At 36.0% G+C, this 15535-nt stretch overlaps 1 protein-coding gene across 2 annotated transcripts in view; it reads right to left on the minus strand.

The window, feature by feature from the left end:
- The window catches only part of stxbp4 (syntaxin binding protein 4), a 51627-nt gene that overhangs the window by 17928 nt on the left and 18164 nt on the right, over window positions 1-15535 (minus strand). For both annotated transcript variants that reach the window (XM_079845993.1, XM_079845992.1), the window contains exons 12-19: window positions 14717-14814; window positions 13720-13810; window positions 13436-13539; window positions 12921-13010; window positions 12702-12767; window positions 7049-7225; window positions 6291-6407; window positions 3462-3511 (exon numbers count right to left, since the gene is read on the minus strand). In XM_079845993.1, the coding sequence (XP_079702119.1) occupies window positions 3462-3511; window positions 6291-6407; window positions 7049-7225; window positions 12702-12767; window positions 12921-13010; window positions 13436-13539; window positions 13720-13810; window positions 14717-14814 (793 nt within the window). The remainder of the gene's footprint in view (window positions 1-3461; window positions 3512-6290; window positions 6408-7048; window positions 7226-12701; window positions 12768-12920; window positions 13011-13435; window positions 13540-13719; window positions 13811-14716; window positions 14815-15535) is intronic.

The raw sequence follows: 15535 nt of genomic DNA on the forward strand, positions 1-15535 counted from the left end.
CTGTGTGAGTGAGGGTGTGTGTGTGTGTGTGTGTGTGTGTGTGCGTGAGAGAGAGAGCTTTCACTACCGGCTAATAACAAAATATTTAATATAAAAAGAACGATATTTTAGCTCAAGTTCTCCTTGGAGGATTGACAACCCATACTGCCCTCTTCGAGCAAGCCAGGAACGTGTACATGGTCGGGTTTTCTTTCTTTTTTTGCGCTTTTCTAAACACAAGACAGCCAGTACAAAACACGCCGCTACAGACAGTGGTTACGCTCTTGTTTGTTTCCGGAAGTCAGTCGCTAGTTTCGCCTTCTCGATGACATCACGCTCATCGTTAAAGACAACAAGCGATGATTCGTTGCGAAGCAACGTGTAGTCTGACATGTTTCTTGTCCAGGACACGACAAGATTTTAGGAGTCAAAATCGCGTAATCTGACACAGTGACTATCGTAACAGACAAAAAAATCGTGTAGTCTGAACCAGGCATTAGAGGACTTTTTTTAACCCTTACAGGACAAAAGGGGTAGCCTGATTATACCAGACTCTTGTACATTTCATTTTTACATAGAGTCTGGCCACTCTCCATTGACAAGCGTTTACTTCCTTGAAGGCGGGTCCTCTGTTGAAGTTTAAAACTATTGGATCTGCCAAGAGTCACTCTGGATCTGCCTAACCAATCGCTAACGTTTGGTCGTGACGTATGTTACGCGCCGTTCGCCTTTGATTCTCACATTAACTGTGCACACCATAGATATCCATATCCCTTATTATGGATATCTATGGTGCACACCACCTCAGTGTCAGTGATAAAACCTCATGCATTCAGATTGTGATTTATTCACGGTGGAGAGGAGAGTTTTGTGATCGGAACGCGCTTCTCTCTTGGTGCATATCTCGTGCAATCATAGCATGATTGTATGCTGTAAATAAAATATCATATGCTTGGTATGATAAGAATAAATGCTGCCGTGAATAACAGCCCAATTCAAATGTTTACGTGCTTTTCTTCTTTTAGTTTTTGAGCGGTGATTAAATATTTTGCTCTTGTAAACACTTGCCAGTATTTAAAGAAATACAAGTCTAGAAATGCAAATTACAGCTCACGCAACTGTACGGTGCTCTGCAGGGGTCTAAAAAGGATATAAACAGTGAATTTTGAAGTGATATATTCTTGAAAACTCAGAGATGTGGATTCGGAGAGCAATTACATCACCACACGACCTTGGTGTTTGTCAAAAGCAGTAACGATAGGTAATTCAGCCTGGGTTTTTCTCGCGGGTGGTGGGAGACGGACAGCTTCAGCCAACTCCTTCACCACAAACGGAGCGAGCTGAAAAATACTTTTCCCGGACTATAACATCAGCAGTACAGCAGTGATTGTTCTTACTGCGTGTAACGGAGTTCGTTTGTTCAGGGAAGAAGGAGGCGGGAACCGGCGAACGTTTAACAACTTTGAATCAAATAATAAACACAAAATGAAAGTAAAAGCGGCAGCCCCTCACGGACGACTGCCTCGCACATACATAACAAAACACAACTTAAAATCCAGGCCAAGTCCTCTCTCAGCCACTCCCTCTGTTCGCTGATTGGACCGGTAAAAAATTGTTCGGGCGAAAACCTAAGCATAGAGACAGAGCGTATTTAGGCCACGCCCACACCGGGGGGGAAAACAATCCAACGCTCTCCATTGACTTTGCATTGCGGGAGGCTGCCTCATTGTCATTTCGGACTTACAACAAAAAACAGAACAATGTCTAAAAGCTGATATGTGACAAGGTGTACAGCAAACAAGCTAAAAAACACAGAAATAAGTTTTTATAAGCTGTCGACCCAAAAAAACGAGCGTTTAAGAAGATAAAAGTGGATACAGGCAATACGAAGTGAAGCTTCAGCAGGAAGAATGGGTACATTTTGGGATCCTGACACTCAGTATGCCTCAATATGTCTATGTGTGCAGTAAACATTTTGTCACTGTTAAGTCAAATATCCAAAAGTCCGTTTTATATATTATATTTACTGTCGCTGATTATGTTCCCCTCTAGTCGTCGTAGTTCTCAGTGTAATATGACCCGCGCGCTCTGTCTCAATGGCCTGAATCCACTTTTTTGTACTTAAACGCTCGTTTTTTGGGTCAACAGCTTATAAAAATGTCTGGGTTTTTGCTTCTGGGTTTTGTTTAGCTTGTTTGCTGTACACCTTGTCACATATCAGCTTTTATACATTGTTCAGTTTTTTGTTATAAGTCCGAAATGACAAAAAGGCTGCTACACGCAATGCAAAGTCAATGGAGACGGTTTGATTGTTTTCCCCCCTGGTGGGCGTGGTCTTTAGATTATGACGCGTGTCGCTTTGTCTCTATATACAGCAGTCCCAGACGTAGTACTGAAGGAAAATGAAAATTGAGCGGAAGTACATAGGAAGGCGGAGCCAGGCTACGAAAGGGGGACCAACACAATATTAGGTCATAATGTTATGCCTGATCGGTGTACATGCTGTATATATGTAGTTTATATGATAACAATAATCTTAAAGTTAAGATATACCTCTAATTTTTCCAATACAATTGAAATAAAAATTTTACCAGATAATAATGTGCTTTTGTGTAATGTTTTTCTCACAAAGTCATGACTGAGAAACACGGAACACCTCTCTTATATATGATTTTATGGTGAAATTTGTTATTTTTCGTATTAACTTGACATGTATTTTGACCAAGAACCATTCGCTGTGGCTTTCAGCATGAACAGTACAGCAGAAACAATCGTGGCACTTCTGCTGCCTTGGCGTGAATGCTCTAATCTGTTAACATGAGCACCGAAAACAAAACAAAAAACACTCTGCTGACGCATCTAGTGTGAAATGGTCCTGAGAAAACATGCAAATGTACTCATATTTAGTATGTAAATAATTATCCCTCATTCGCCTGATGCATTCAAGGTGACTTACAGTATAAGCACCACACTGTGGGCTGCAAATTGCTGACAGCCTTCATTTTGATTTATGAGGACATGTGTAATTTTGTAGCCCTTATAGACGAAGGCACAGTGGCCTCTTCGGTCGGTGGGGAAGATCATTAGGGGGAAAAAAGGGCTGAACATGCAGGGGGCCATGTTGATTGGACCAAATCAACATCACTGCCACAGGAAGGAGTTGTACTGACCTCTAGTCATTAACTATCCCTTTCTGCCTGTGCCCCCAAAGTCTCTCTTATAATAGTGGAAAAAAGTTACCATTTACACTCGTGAATACACAGCCTCTTAGAATATCAAAGGCAAACTTTAATGACTGTGCAGAGGTCCCTAAAGGAAAAGGGTCTTTGTTATCAGATCATTTTTTTTCTACACACCTGTTGCTAGCGAAGTGTAGTGTTACTGTGGGGAGGGGAATACTCCAAATTAGATTAGGATTCGGTCGAATCATTATGTCTGTCCTAACAAAAGACTGTAGTAAAGAACAAGAATAATTTTCTTACCTGTAGCCTATTGGACCGCTCTGGTTTTCAGACAGGAAGCCTTGGACAGCCTGTAGGGTTTTAAAAATGTAGGTGATTAGACTAGTGCACATTTGAATGATTTAATGTTGCATAATGATTGAACACAAGATTTAACATGTTTAATAATAATAAATAAACTACTTTTAGGTGATTATTATTATTACTATACACTTTACAGTATATGATTATTATTATTACTACTAGCACAAATTATTATTAACAATAATATTAATAATACAGTAATAATGGTTATTTATAGCAATAATAATATTAATAAACTATTTTAAATGATTGTTATTATCACTAGTATTACTACTAGGCTTGCACAGTTAATAATAATAATAATAATAATAATACTGGTTATTTATAGAAATAATAATAATAATTATTATTACTATTATTAAATAGTGCTTTACAGGTATTATACAGTATATAGGTATACAAGCACATTCACATAATAAGTAAAATTGGTATCAAAATCATATCTGATGCATGGTGTCCACTATACAGTAAACAGATCTGAAGAAGAGTTACTGAAGTGCCATTAACCATAAAGAGTGCAATTCTACGTCCAAACCATAATTATTTATTACTGTCTTCTATAAATATCATTGTATTGTTTGTTTTATGACTACATAAATTCAGCATGGCTGACTAAGGTGGTTACGCATCATGTACTTCTGGAATATGTACCATTATATTCTTAAGCAGTGGAAAGATGTAAAGCACAGGTTTCTTTAGGAGAGTTCTGTGATAGCTTTTCCTGTGTTCTGTGACAAATGCATGATGTACACAGCCCAACAGAGTGCTAATTGGTTTATGGGAATCTGGCACTGGTACTGCATACTGGTGTCATTTTTCTTTTTTCCCCATAGGCGCCTAATGAAAGGGTTATTCTAACACATTCTATGTTAACAATATGAATTATTAAAAAGAATGCCTGTGTTTGTAAGACCGCTTGGAATGATGAAGTAGATGCACTATGCTTGTGTGACTAGATTTGATGATCTAGAGTTGATGGTTATCATCAGAAAAGCTTAGCCAAACATGAGTGTCTGGAATGCTCTTCTGGTTTAATGAAAAAACTACATTTGGACAAGAGTGAGGATGCTCTTTGACAAATCAACATATGAAGTGCAAATTCTATTATAATTAATTTAACAACATGAGCAATTTGTATGGCGAAACATTATGTTAGGATAAGAGGATGTGAATTTATGCAGTGCAGTTGGTTAAAGGGATAGTTCACCCAAAAATGAAAATTATCCCATGATTTACTCACCCTCGAGTCATCCTAGGTCAGAGGTTTTCAAACTTTATGATGCCAAGGACCCCCAAATATGATGAACCCCCTTCCTAAAATCCATCTATATATTTTAAAATTGGATATACTTAATATTGGATGTATAAACCTGAGGAAGAACATTTTCAACTAAAAATTATTTGTAAAAGCAACTTTCACAACTTATATGCGTTAAGAATACTGCCTTATACAACCCCAGTGAGCTAAGATAAAGGGGACTATAGTGAGAAAAACTCACTAGAAAGATACAAAGCAAACACATACAATTCTGGAAAGTATGTATATGGAGAGAAATGAAACTTTATCTTTAACTTCAGACTTTATCCATTTTTGCTTTGTCTTTTTATCCTCTGAAATTTTCTGGGGACCCCTTAGAACCTTCTCGAGGACCCCTGGGGGTCTCCGGACCCCAGTTTGAAAACCCCTGTCCTAGGTGTATATGACATTCTTCTTTCAGACAAATACAATCAGAGTTATATAAAAAAATGTCCTGGCTAATCCAAGCTTCATAATGGCAGTGAATGGCTGTTTCTGTTTTGAAGTCCATAAAAGTGCATTCATCCATTATAAAAGTGGTCCACATGGCTCCGGGGGGCTAATATAGGCCTTCTGAAGCGAATCGATGCATTTGTGTGATAAAAATATCAATTTTTAAAACTTATATATGTAATCTCTAACTTCCGCTAATTGTCGTACGCGCATTCACGAGAGACTGTAGGTATGATGAGTATGACGTAGGACGCGCTGGTGAGAATAAGCTAGTTCTTGCGAGAACCAAGTTCTGTTTTGCTCTATCTTCTGCCCTTCCGAATTTGTAACCAGAACTTAGGCTACGCCTGCATCCTACATCATACGCTGGAACACCAGTTTGCGCGTACGACAGTTTGCGGAAGTTAGAGATTACAGTTTGTAAAGTTTTAAATATGGATATTTTTCTTTCACAAATGCGCCACTTCGCTTCAGAAGGCATTTATTAACCCCCCCCCATATGATGAGTATGACGTAGGACGCGCTGGTGAGAATAAGCTAGTTCTCGCGAGAACCAAGTTCTGTTTTGCTCTATCTTCTGCCCTTCTGCATTTGTAACCAGAACTTAGGCTACGCCTGCATCCTACATCATACGCTGGAACACCAGTTTGCGCGTACGACAGTTTGCGGAAGTTAGAGATTACAGTTTGTAAAGTTTTAAATATGGATATTTTTCTTTCACAAATGGACCACTTCGCTTCAGAAGGTATTTATTAACCCCCCCCCCCCCGGAGCCATGTGGACCACTTTTAAGATGGATAGATGCACTTTTATGGACTTCAAAACAGAAACAGCTGACATTATAATGCTTAAGGACATTATAAGGACATTTTTTTTACATAACTCTGATGGTACTCGTCTGAAAGAAGAATGTCATATACACCTAGGGTGACTTGAGGTGTAGTAAATCATGGGGTAATTTCAATTTTTTGGTGAACTATCCCTTTAAACTTGATTGAAAAAGTAATATACATCACCTCCACAAACTGCAGAAGTTTACCCGTAGTGGTTTCAAAGTCCTTTTTTACAGATTCACTCTTCCGTAGCTGGCATTCAAGGACATGAATCCTTTTTCTCAGCTCTTGTGGATCATCCTGTGTGAACATTTGAGTTTTCATATTAAATAACAAAATATATTTTTTTGTATATTTATATTTTTTTGTCATGGATTCAGAAATTGTCTAACATAACTTTGAAATTAAAAATGCAACAACAAAAAAATGATGGAAAAAAAAATGTTAGAAAATCAAACTTTGGAGATGTGCCACTGGGAATGGTAAACTGTGTTGTCAGTACAGTGTTTTACACAGTAGGCTACTTATATTTTTAGCGTTATTCTTGAAGGTGGTGTGCTAAAATAAGAATAACACAAGAGTGCAATAAGTTTTTCCACAAACAATTGGAACGAAAACTAAGAAAACAAAAATGTAATCCTACATAATCAAAAATAAATGCATAAATGCATAAATGCTGTGATAAAATAAAAGTTTATCCTGGAGACATGCAAGGTTGCTAGCCAGAGATTTCAAAAATAACCTCATCAGCCCACGTCACCCTGCAAGATCATGTTAAAGCCTTCGCAGCACATCAGCACAGTTACTGAATAATACAAAGCAAACAGTGACCTACTTTTTGCAGTACACGAGAGAGGTAAAACCCGGAGTGGGGCTGTGTGGGGGATGTGGATTGTGAAGGAGAAGGTAAGGCTAAGGGGAAAACTCTCAAAGAGGAATACCTTGCCCCGGCCAGGTTGCTCAGCTTTCTGAGACTTCATTTCAGCTATCTCAGCCTCCAGGAGGTGGATAACCTCCTCATAGTCCATCTCCATTCCTCGGGCCTGTTTCTGAGCTGCCTCTGCCAGATGGATCCGGGTCCGCAGGGATCGGCTCTCCTCCATTGCAGATTTTGCTTCCTGCAAGAGTGGAGTTCCACTTAGAGCGGCAGTGCTGAGAGTGCACGTACAGTAGGACGTTACAATGCTCAGGGGCTCTTCCCCCCTAACATTGCAAACTCATTGCACTTGAAGAGAAATGCCTGTACAGTCTCACTCCTTCCCCTTGACTTCACACGGCATGACAAAGCACAGCTCTGCTTCTTTTAACCTATACATTAGGTTTTGTTGAAAGAGGCTTAAAAAACAAGACATGTGTAAACAAGTTTCTGTCGGTACTGGCAGACGAGAACCAGTAAAACAAGCTGTTACATAATACAGGTATCAAAAAGATGTTTTGGCATTAATGAAAACCACAACAACATCGGATACTTATCAGCATGGCATCAGTCAATAGTCATCAGACAAAGCAAAGGTAACCAGGCCATTGTAATTATGAAGCTGTGGGGTGTGATAGCACTCTTAATGAACAGGTGACACGAAATATGTCAAAATCACACTGTGAGGATCCACAAATGAACAGTGTGTGGTAGATAACAATTAAAACTCTAAGATTAAAATGACTGCAGTACTTTCATATTGCAGACCTGTTAGAGTAAGACTCGAAAACACATTTTACTCATCATGAGCACTATTGCCTTATTTCAAACACTAGGAATAACTTATGAAAAGGGTACAGATAATTGCCCACTGAAAGAAGAACTTTACTTATTAAATAGACATGATGGAGCTTACATTGACTCTTTTCTAGCAGAGCGGCATATACATGAGCACTTACATCCATTTAACGTCCATGCATTATGGAGAATATCTGAAGCTTATTATAAGGATTATGCATTGGTTATAGTTAATGCAATTTTCAAAGAATGTGGAATTCAAAGGGACATATAACTCTGTCCCGAGAAATCCTGAGAAACAGAGGAGGTGGCTGGGGAAAAAAGAAAGAATTCAATGAACTACAGAAGCTAGTGTTAAGCCTTACAGTCTCAAGAGAAAGTGGATGTATTAGTGCAAAATTATTATATTCACATACTGTATATATATATATATATATATATATATATATATATATATATATATATATATATATATATATATATATATATATATATATATATATATATATATATATATATATATATATATATATATATATATATATATATATATATATTTATATACAGTACAGTACCGTTCAAAAGTGTGGGGTCGGTAAGATTTCTGTAATGTTTTTGAAAGAAGTCTCTTATTCACATCAAGGCTGCATTTATTTGATAAAAAATACCTGCAATATTGTAAAACATTATTACATTTTAAAATAACTCTTTTCTATTTGAATATATTTTAAAATGTAATGTATTCCTGTGATGGCAAGCTGTATATTTAACACATGATCAATCATTGCAGTCAAATGATCATTCAAAAATCATTCTAATATGCTTATTTGGAGCTCAAGAAACATTTCTTATTATTATCAATGTTGAATACAGTTGTGCTGTTTTTGAAAGTTCAAAATAAGTTATATAAAAGTAGGGATGTAGAATATGGTCATGCAGAATAAGGCATTAATATGTGCTTCATAAGCACTAATAAACAGCCAATATCCTAGAAATATCTACGCTAATAAGCAACTAGTTAATAGTGAGAATTGGACCGTAAACTAAAGTGTTGTTACACAGATTTTATTTGAAAGCTTTTGTAACATTATAGAGTAAATGTCTTTACTGTCACTTCTGTGACAGTATATTCATATATTTCTTTAAAAAAATATTGTTGACCTGACACTTACATACACAGGAATATAATTAATCAGCGCTAATGTGTATATTATATTTTATTTGTGTGTATGTATAAATATGTTATATATGTTATGATTTAATGTTATTTAAAGTACATTATGATAAATCATTTGCTTTCTACATATACATGAAACATTTCAGCCGCAAATAAATTATAAATGTTAGCTAGATAATGTTCATTACCTATCTAGCTATGTGTGTTTATTCTGAAATATAATTAAATAATGGTTTGTATTTTTAAAAACGTGTAGTGAGTTGGCCCATGTGATTTATGTTTTGCGCTTCAGAATTTCTGTTAAGGGAGAGGTTAACTCCCTGGTTTTCACAGTGCATTGTGGGACTTTTTAGGGAGCGAACATGTCACAAAGCAAACGTCACTAGCAGTGCACTGGTAGGATTTTGCGATATAGACAACCCTTAAAGGGATAGTTCACCCAAAAATTTAAATTACTCCATGATTTACTCACCCCCAAGCCATCCTAGGTGTATATGACATTCTTCTTTCAGACGAATACAATCAGAGTTATATTAAAAAATATCCTGGCTCTTTCAAGCTCTATAATGGCAGCCCAAAATTTGAACCAAAAAAAAAAAAAAGTGCATCCATCCATTATAAAAGTAATCCATACGGTTCCCCGGGGGTTAATAAAGGCCTTCTGAAGCGAACTTACGAAAAAAGTGTAACTGCCGTGGCGATGACGTCAGACGTAGCGTAAAAAAAGTGTAACTGGCGTGACGTATGACGTTGGACGGAGTGTAAGTATTTTGAACTGCGAGAACTTCTTCGTAAGTTGGATACGGAAGGCGGTCGGCGGAAGCTAGATATTTTACTTTATAAAGTTATAAATATGAATATTTTTCTTACACAAACCCATCATTCGCTTCAGAAAGCCTTTATTAACCCCCTGGAGCAGTATGAATTACTTTTATAATGGATGGATGCACTTTTTTGGTCTTCAAATTTTGGGCTGCCATTCAATGCCATTATAAAGCTTGGAAGAGCCAGGACATGTTTTGAATATAACTCCGATTGTATTCGTCTGAAAGAAGAATGTCATATGCACCTAGGATGGCTTGAGGGTGGGTAAATTATGGGGTAATTTTCAGTTTTGGGTGAACTATCCCTTTAAAATGGCTGACTCCTTGATCAGTGCCTTGACTACTGAACTAGGGAGCTGATTGAGATGTACCCATAGATTATTTTTTTGCAGTGCAGGGCTCTTCAAAAACCAAAACAAACTCTCTATCGTATCCATAACCCCAGAGTACAATGCATAGATAAGATTTAAATGGAGCGTTCTCATTCCAAGGGCCACATGGACACGTTTTACTGTAATCTAGCCGGGTGTGCACTGCGTGGACGGTGATGTTGCCTGCACATTTCTTGTAAGAGAGGAGGCTTAAAAGCCCACAGCTTCGATGCTGAAAAGCCTGTCAGCCTACCTGTTACTCTAATGGCAGCTATAGAAGGTAAAGTGTGGGTGGAGGTGAAGAGAGCAGAAAGGATTCAGCAATACAGAACCAAGTTTTACAGAAACATGCAGGGCTTTAAAAAGCCTTGGTTTCACACCACGGGCAGCGTAGTATATCTATTAGTGCTCCAACGTGATGAACTGGATACGAACTAAGCCCTCTGTAGTGCTCCAGGAGGGAGCAGCTGTACTGACTCCACAGACTGGAGCAAAGGACTCTGGGAAGGGGAGACAGAAGTTGCATTGACCCTGACGCCAATTGAAAAGCCACAGGGCCTCGAACAGCTGACCAAACATTCAGTGTGTCTCTTTGATAAAGAGTATAATGACATTTTCCTCTTTATTTAGATCATCTTTTAAGGTCAACCAAGAGTGAAATTGCTGTTGAATGGTTTTGCGAGAGAAAAGCAGCCGGGTCAATACGAAGGCATTAATAGTTCACCAAAAACCATATACCATACATATAAACTAGTTTGTAAATTTTTTCTAAGAAAATGTGAGAGTGCCTCCTGCCCAAAACTTGCCGTCACAATGTGAAGGTGTTCTAACGTGTTCTAGGTGTTTTTAAATGTTGCTATATGTGGTTGCTTCATGGCCAAAGTCAAAAAGAGCCCACCAACAAGTCTATGATATTCTGATCTATAGATATGACTGCAGTACCTCTTTCAATGCCAGTCACTGGGATATTTGTTGCCCATTTTATCAAAAGTTGGGGGTCAGTACGATTTTTTTGTAATGCTTTTAAAAGAAGAATCTTATGCACACCAAGGCTGCATGATCAAAACTACAGTAAAACAGTAATACCATTACCATTTAAAATAACTATTAAGCATTTGTGTATATTTTAAAATGTAATTTATTATTTTTTAGCTGCATTACTCCAGTCTTCATGTCACATGATCCTTCAGAAATAATTATAATATGCTGATTTGGTGCTCAAGAATAATTTCTTATTATTATCAATGTTGATAACAGTTGTGTTGCTTAATATTTTTTTGTAAATCATGATACATTTTTGCAGGATTGAAACGAAAGTTCAAAAGAACAGCATTTATTTGAAATAGAAATCTTTTGTAACATACATGCTGTCACTTTTGATCAAATGAATGCGTCTTTGCCGAATATAATAATTAATTTCTTACTGACTCCAAACTTTTGAACTGATGAAAATCAATTTGGATTGCCTAGAAAGGTAATAGCACACCTCTTTTCAACAAGCCACATGATTCGAGGTATCATTCATGTCCGTAGCACACACAAGCAATACTTAAGGTTATTCTTTTGAACAATCCACTAACATTAAGCATAAGCCAATGTAATCGTGAATGGACTAGCTGTACTGGCAAATTAGTTTAATTGATGCGGAAGCAGAATGATCAGAACATACTGCTACCTTAATGTCAGTCTAATAAAACCATTAAAGTCCAATTAATCGTGCTTAGAATCCAGGAGCTCTTTGGATTTGGGTTTACATAACAGTCACTTCTGAGGCTCTGAGACAGAATCCAAAAGGACTAGCGGGAGCCTGTTTCTTTATAACTAATAGAAACTAATTTCCTAACACCGACTGCCATCCCTCAATGCCCTACTTCATCTCCCACATGATGTTCTAATGTAGGTGTTTCATGCTTCCTGTAGTGAGCACAACGCACTAAAAATAGATTTTTGGATACTGCTCATAGAATATATTTGTATAGTTCTGTACAGTGAAACTAATGCAGTTTCAGCATTTAGCATTTATGTACAGAGCACCTTCTTCATCTCTAATGGCACATGTGCCTAGAGCTCCCCCCTGTGGCATATCTAACACGGTAAGGTGACAATGGAATATAGAACAATGTCAAAAAAAACTAAACAAAATGAGATGTATGGAAAGTTGGCAACATAAGGTCAAAGGCCTTCACACTTGTTGTAGCTATAAACTGCTTAAATTGTCTAGATTTAGGTAGATTTTAGATTAGAAATGGCTGATTCTGTAGAACTTCCACAACTTAAAAAAAACAATAGGTGAGAAGTTTGCTTAATTATTTTCTGTTGCCTCATAAAAGCCATGATTGTGTTGATAAATAGGTTGCAAACTCTTCTTGCCGCTATGCTTTTGCATTGCACTGTGCACACATGCAGTGTGAATGCTGTAACCTTACTAATATGGGCACTCAAATTAATATGTGCCATTAATTACGCGCTGCTTACAGTGCGAAACAGGCCTAAGAATGAGTTACGTACCTGTTTAACTTTTGTCAGTTCCTGCTGCATCTTATGATTAAGGCTCTCGGATTCTGCAAGCTTATCCTGTTAGAACAGAGATCTTCGCATGAGTCAGCATTAGAGTTAGCTCACTCATTCCAGCAAATAGGATTAATGAGAGCCTCGGTCAATAACACATGATTGAATGTCACACATTCCAGCATGTGACAATGTTTAAAACTGTTGTCATTGTGGTACCTGCATTCTCTTGAGCTCTCTCAAGGCCTCAATGTGGTCTTTTCTTAGTCTCTCCATCTCATCCAGATCATCAGAGTCTGATAACGATGGCTTATAAAATAATAAATAATATATAAATATTATGATATTATAAACACTGAAAAACATATTGTGGCCACAATTTAACAATTTGTTAAATACGTCAGCACGCTATAATAAATTGTTTCCTCGTTTAACTAAATCGTGGCCACAATGTGATAATTCAGCCATGAAATCTATTCTATTATTTTATATTATATGAAACATTATAGAAAAAAAAAAAGTTATATATATATATATATATATATATATATATATATATATATATATATATATATATATATATATATATTATATATATATATATATATATATATATATATATATATATATATATATATATATATATATATATATATATATATATAAATTATAATTGATCAATTATTTAGTATGAGTTTCTGCTGCAATAAGAAATAAAAATAATTTGCACTTACCGTAGGGTTTGATGGAGACTCATCTGATGTCGATCTAGCTACTTCCTGTTCCGAGTCAGACTTGGACGGTAGTTTAAAGAATTCCTTTGCCACTCTTTCAAAATCTTACAGGAGGAAAAAAATCTTATGAAGATATGTTCAGTTATACAAAATGTATAAAAATGAATTTTTAGAGGATTATTTTCTAAATAAACTTGAAATAATGTACTGCACAAGGAGAGTTAAAAAGCCATCAGTCCATAAACCACTACAACATAATGAGGACTGACAGAAACTATTCTCACCCCCATGAGCCACTGTCCCTCCTGGGTTCAAACGCAGTCTTTCTCTCAAAGTCAGGACCTGAGAGTCAGTAGGCTTCAACCCCTCCAGTGCCTGTGGACAGAACAACCGCCCTTTTAGAGCATGTCGTTACACCAGCATGTGCTTCTCTCTCTCTCTCTCTCTCTCTCTCACACACACACACACACACACACACACACACACACACACACACACACACACACACACACACACACACACACACACACACACACACACACACACAAACACACACACAAACACACACACAAACACTTCAATGTCTTTGTATAAAATATAATTTTATATATATATAATGTATTAATTACCATTTAAATTTATTTTATTTTCATAAATTCATCCAGTAAATAAATATTATACATAAAATATTAATATTTATTTTTACACAATTATGTATATATATATATATATATATATATATATATATATATATATATATATATATATATATATATATATATATATATATATATATATATATATATATATATATATATATATATATATATATATATATATATATATATATATATATATATATATATATATATATATATATATTACATATTACTTTAAAACGACCTTCTGGAATAGAAAGCTTTCTAAAAATTGTCCTTGCTTTAGACTGTTTTCCATATCAACAGATTTACAAACTGCGCTGTACTGTACTGAAGCTGTGGCATAGCCTCTATTGATTTTCCCAGCATACCACAGTAGAAGTGGATATGGGATTGCACGCTAACTGCACATATTGTTCAACAGTGGGATTAACTCCCTCAACACATGATAGTAAAACCAAAAAAGATCAATACAGTGCTGAGATTGATGGATAACTAATCATTAAAGCCCGCCCTGGGGTTGACCAGCATTTGACCTTGCCGTAAACATGAGATGTTTCTGTAACTCTGTACTTCGACAGATACTGTCATTCTCTAATTGAGCGGATATAATTATGGAGACCTGCTCTATTTTCTCGGGCTTGAGTTCGAAGCTGGGAGTTGAGGTTGGAGGTTTTGAGGGTCTGCAGGTATTGCTGGGATTACAGGCAGCGGTTGCATCTGGGCAAAGAGAAAGAGAATCCAAATAAGTTAAACTGCACAAAAAAATACTCTTACATAACTCAAAGAGAGTACATTTATGTGAGTAGATTTCTCACAGCGGTGGCCCAAAAAAGTATTTGGGCAAAAAAAAAATATTTATAAATAAATCAATAAAAATCACACTTTAAGCAAAAACATTGTATTATAGATGTATTTTTTTTTAAATCACTTTCTGGCTGTCACATTAGTGCAACATGTTCATTATTAATCGTTTTTTTTTTTTTTTTGCAGAAGACATTTGCTATGATATTTTGTATCTAATGCAATGACATTTATACACTCATATTACACTCCCATACCATTTTTTATATATTATATATATATATATATATATATATATATATATATATATATATATATATATATATATATATATATATATATATATATATATATATATATATATATATATATTAATACTTCTATTGAGCAAATATCCATTAAAGAGTAAATACAGTAAAGACATTTATATTTTTACAAGATATTTCTATTTCAAATAAATGCAGTTTTTATTTTACTTTCCAGAAAAATCAAGGAAAAAATATCATGGTCTGCACAAAAATATTAAGCAAGATTTTTTTCTTGAGCACCCTATCAGCATATTAAAATGATCTCTGAGGGATCATGTGACCCTGAAGACTGGAGTAATGATGCTGAAAATTCAGCTTTGCCATCACAG

This window comes from Gobio gobio (assembly GCF_949357685.1).
Source record: "Gobio gobio genome assembly, chromosome: 20".
NCBI classification, from domain to species: Eukaryota; Metazoa; Chordata; class Actinopteri; order Cypriniformes; family Gobionidae; genus Gobio; species Gobio gobio.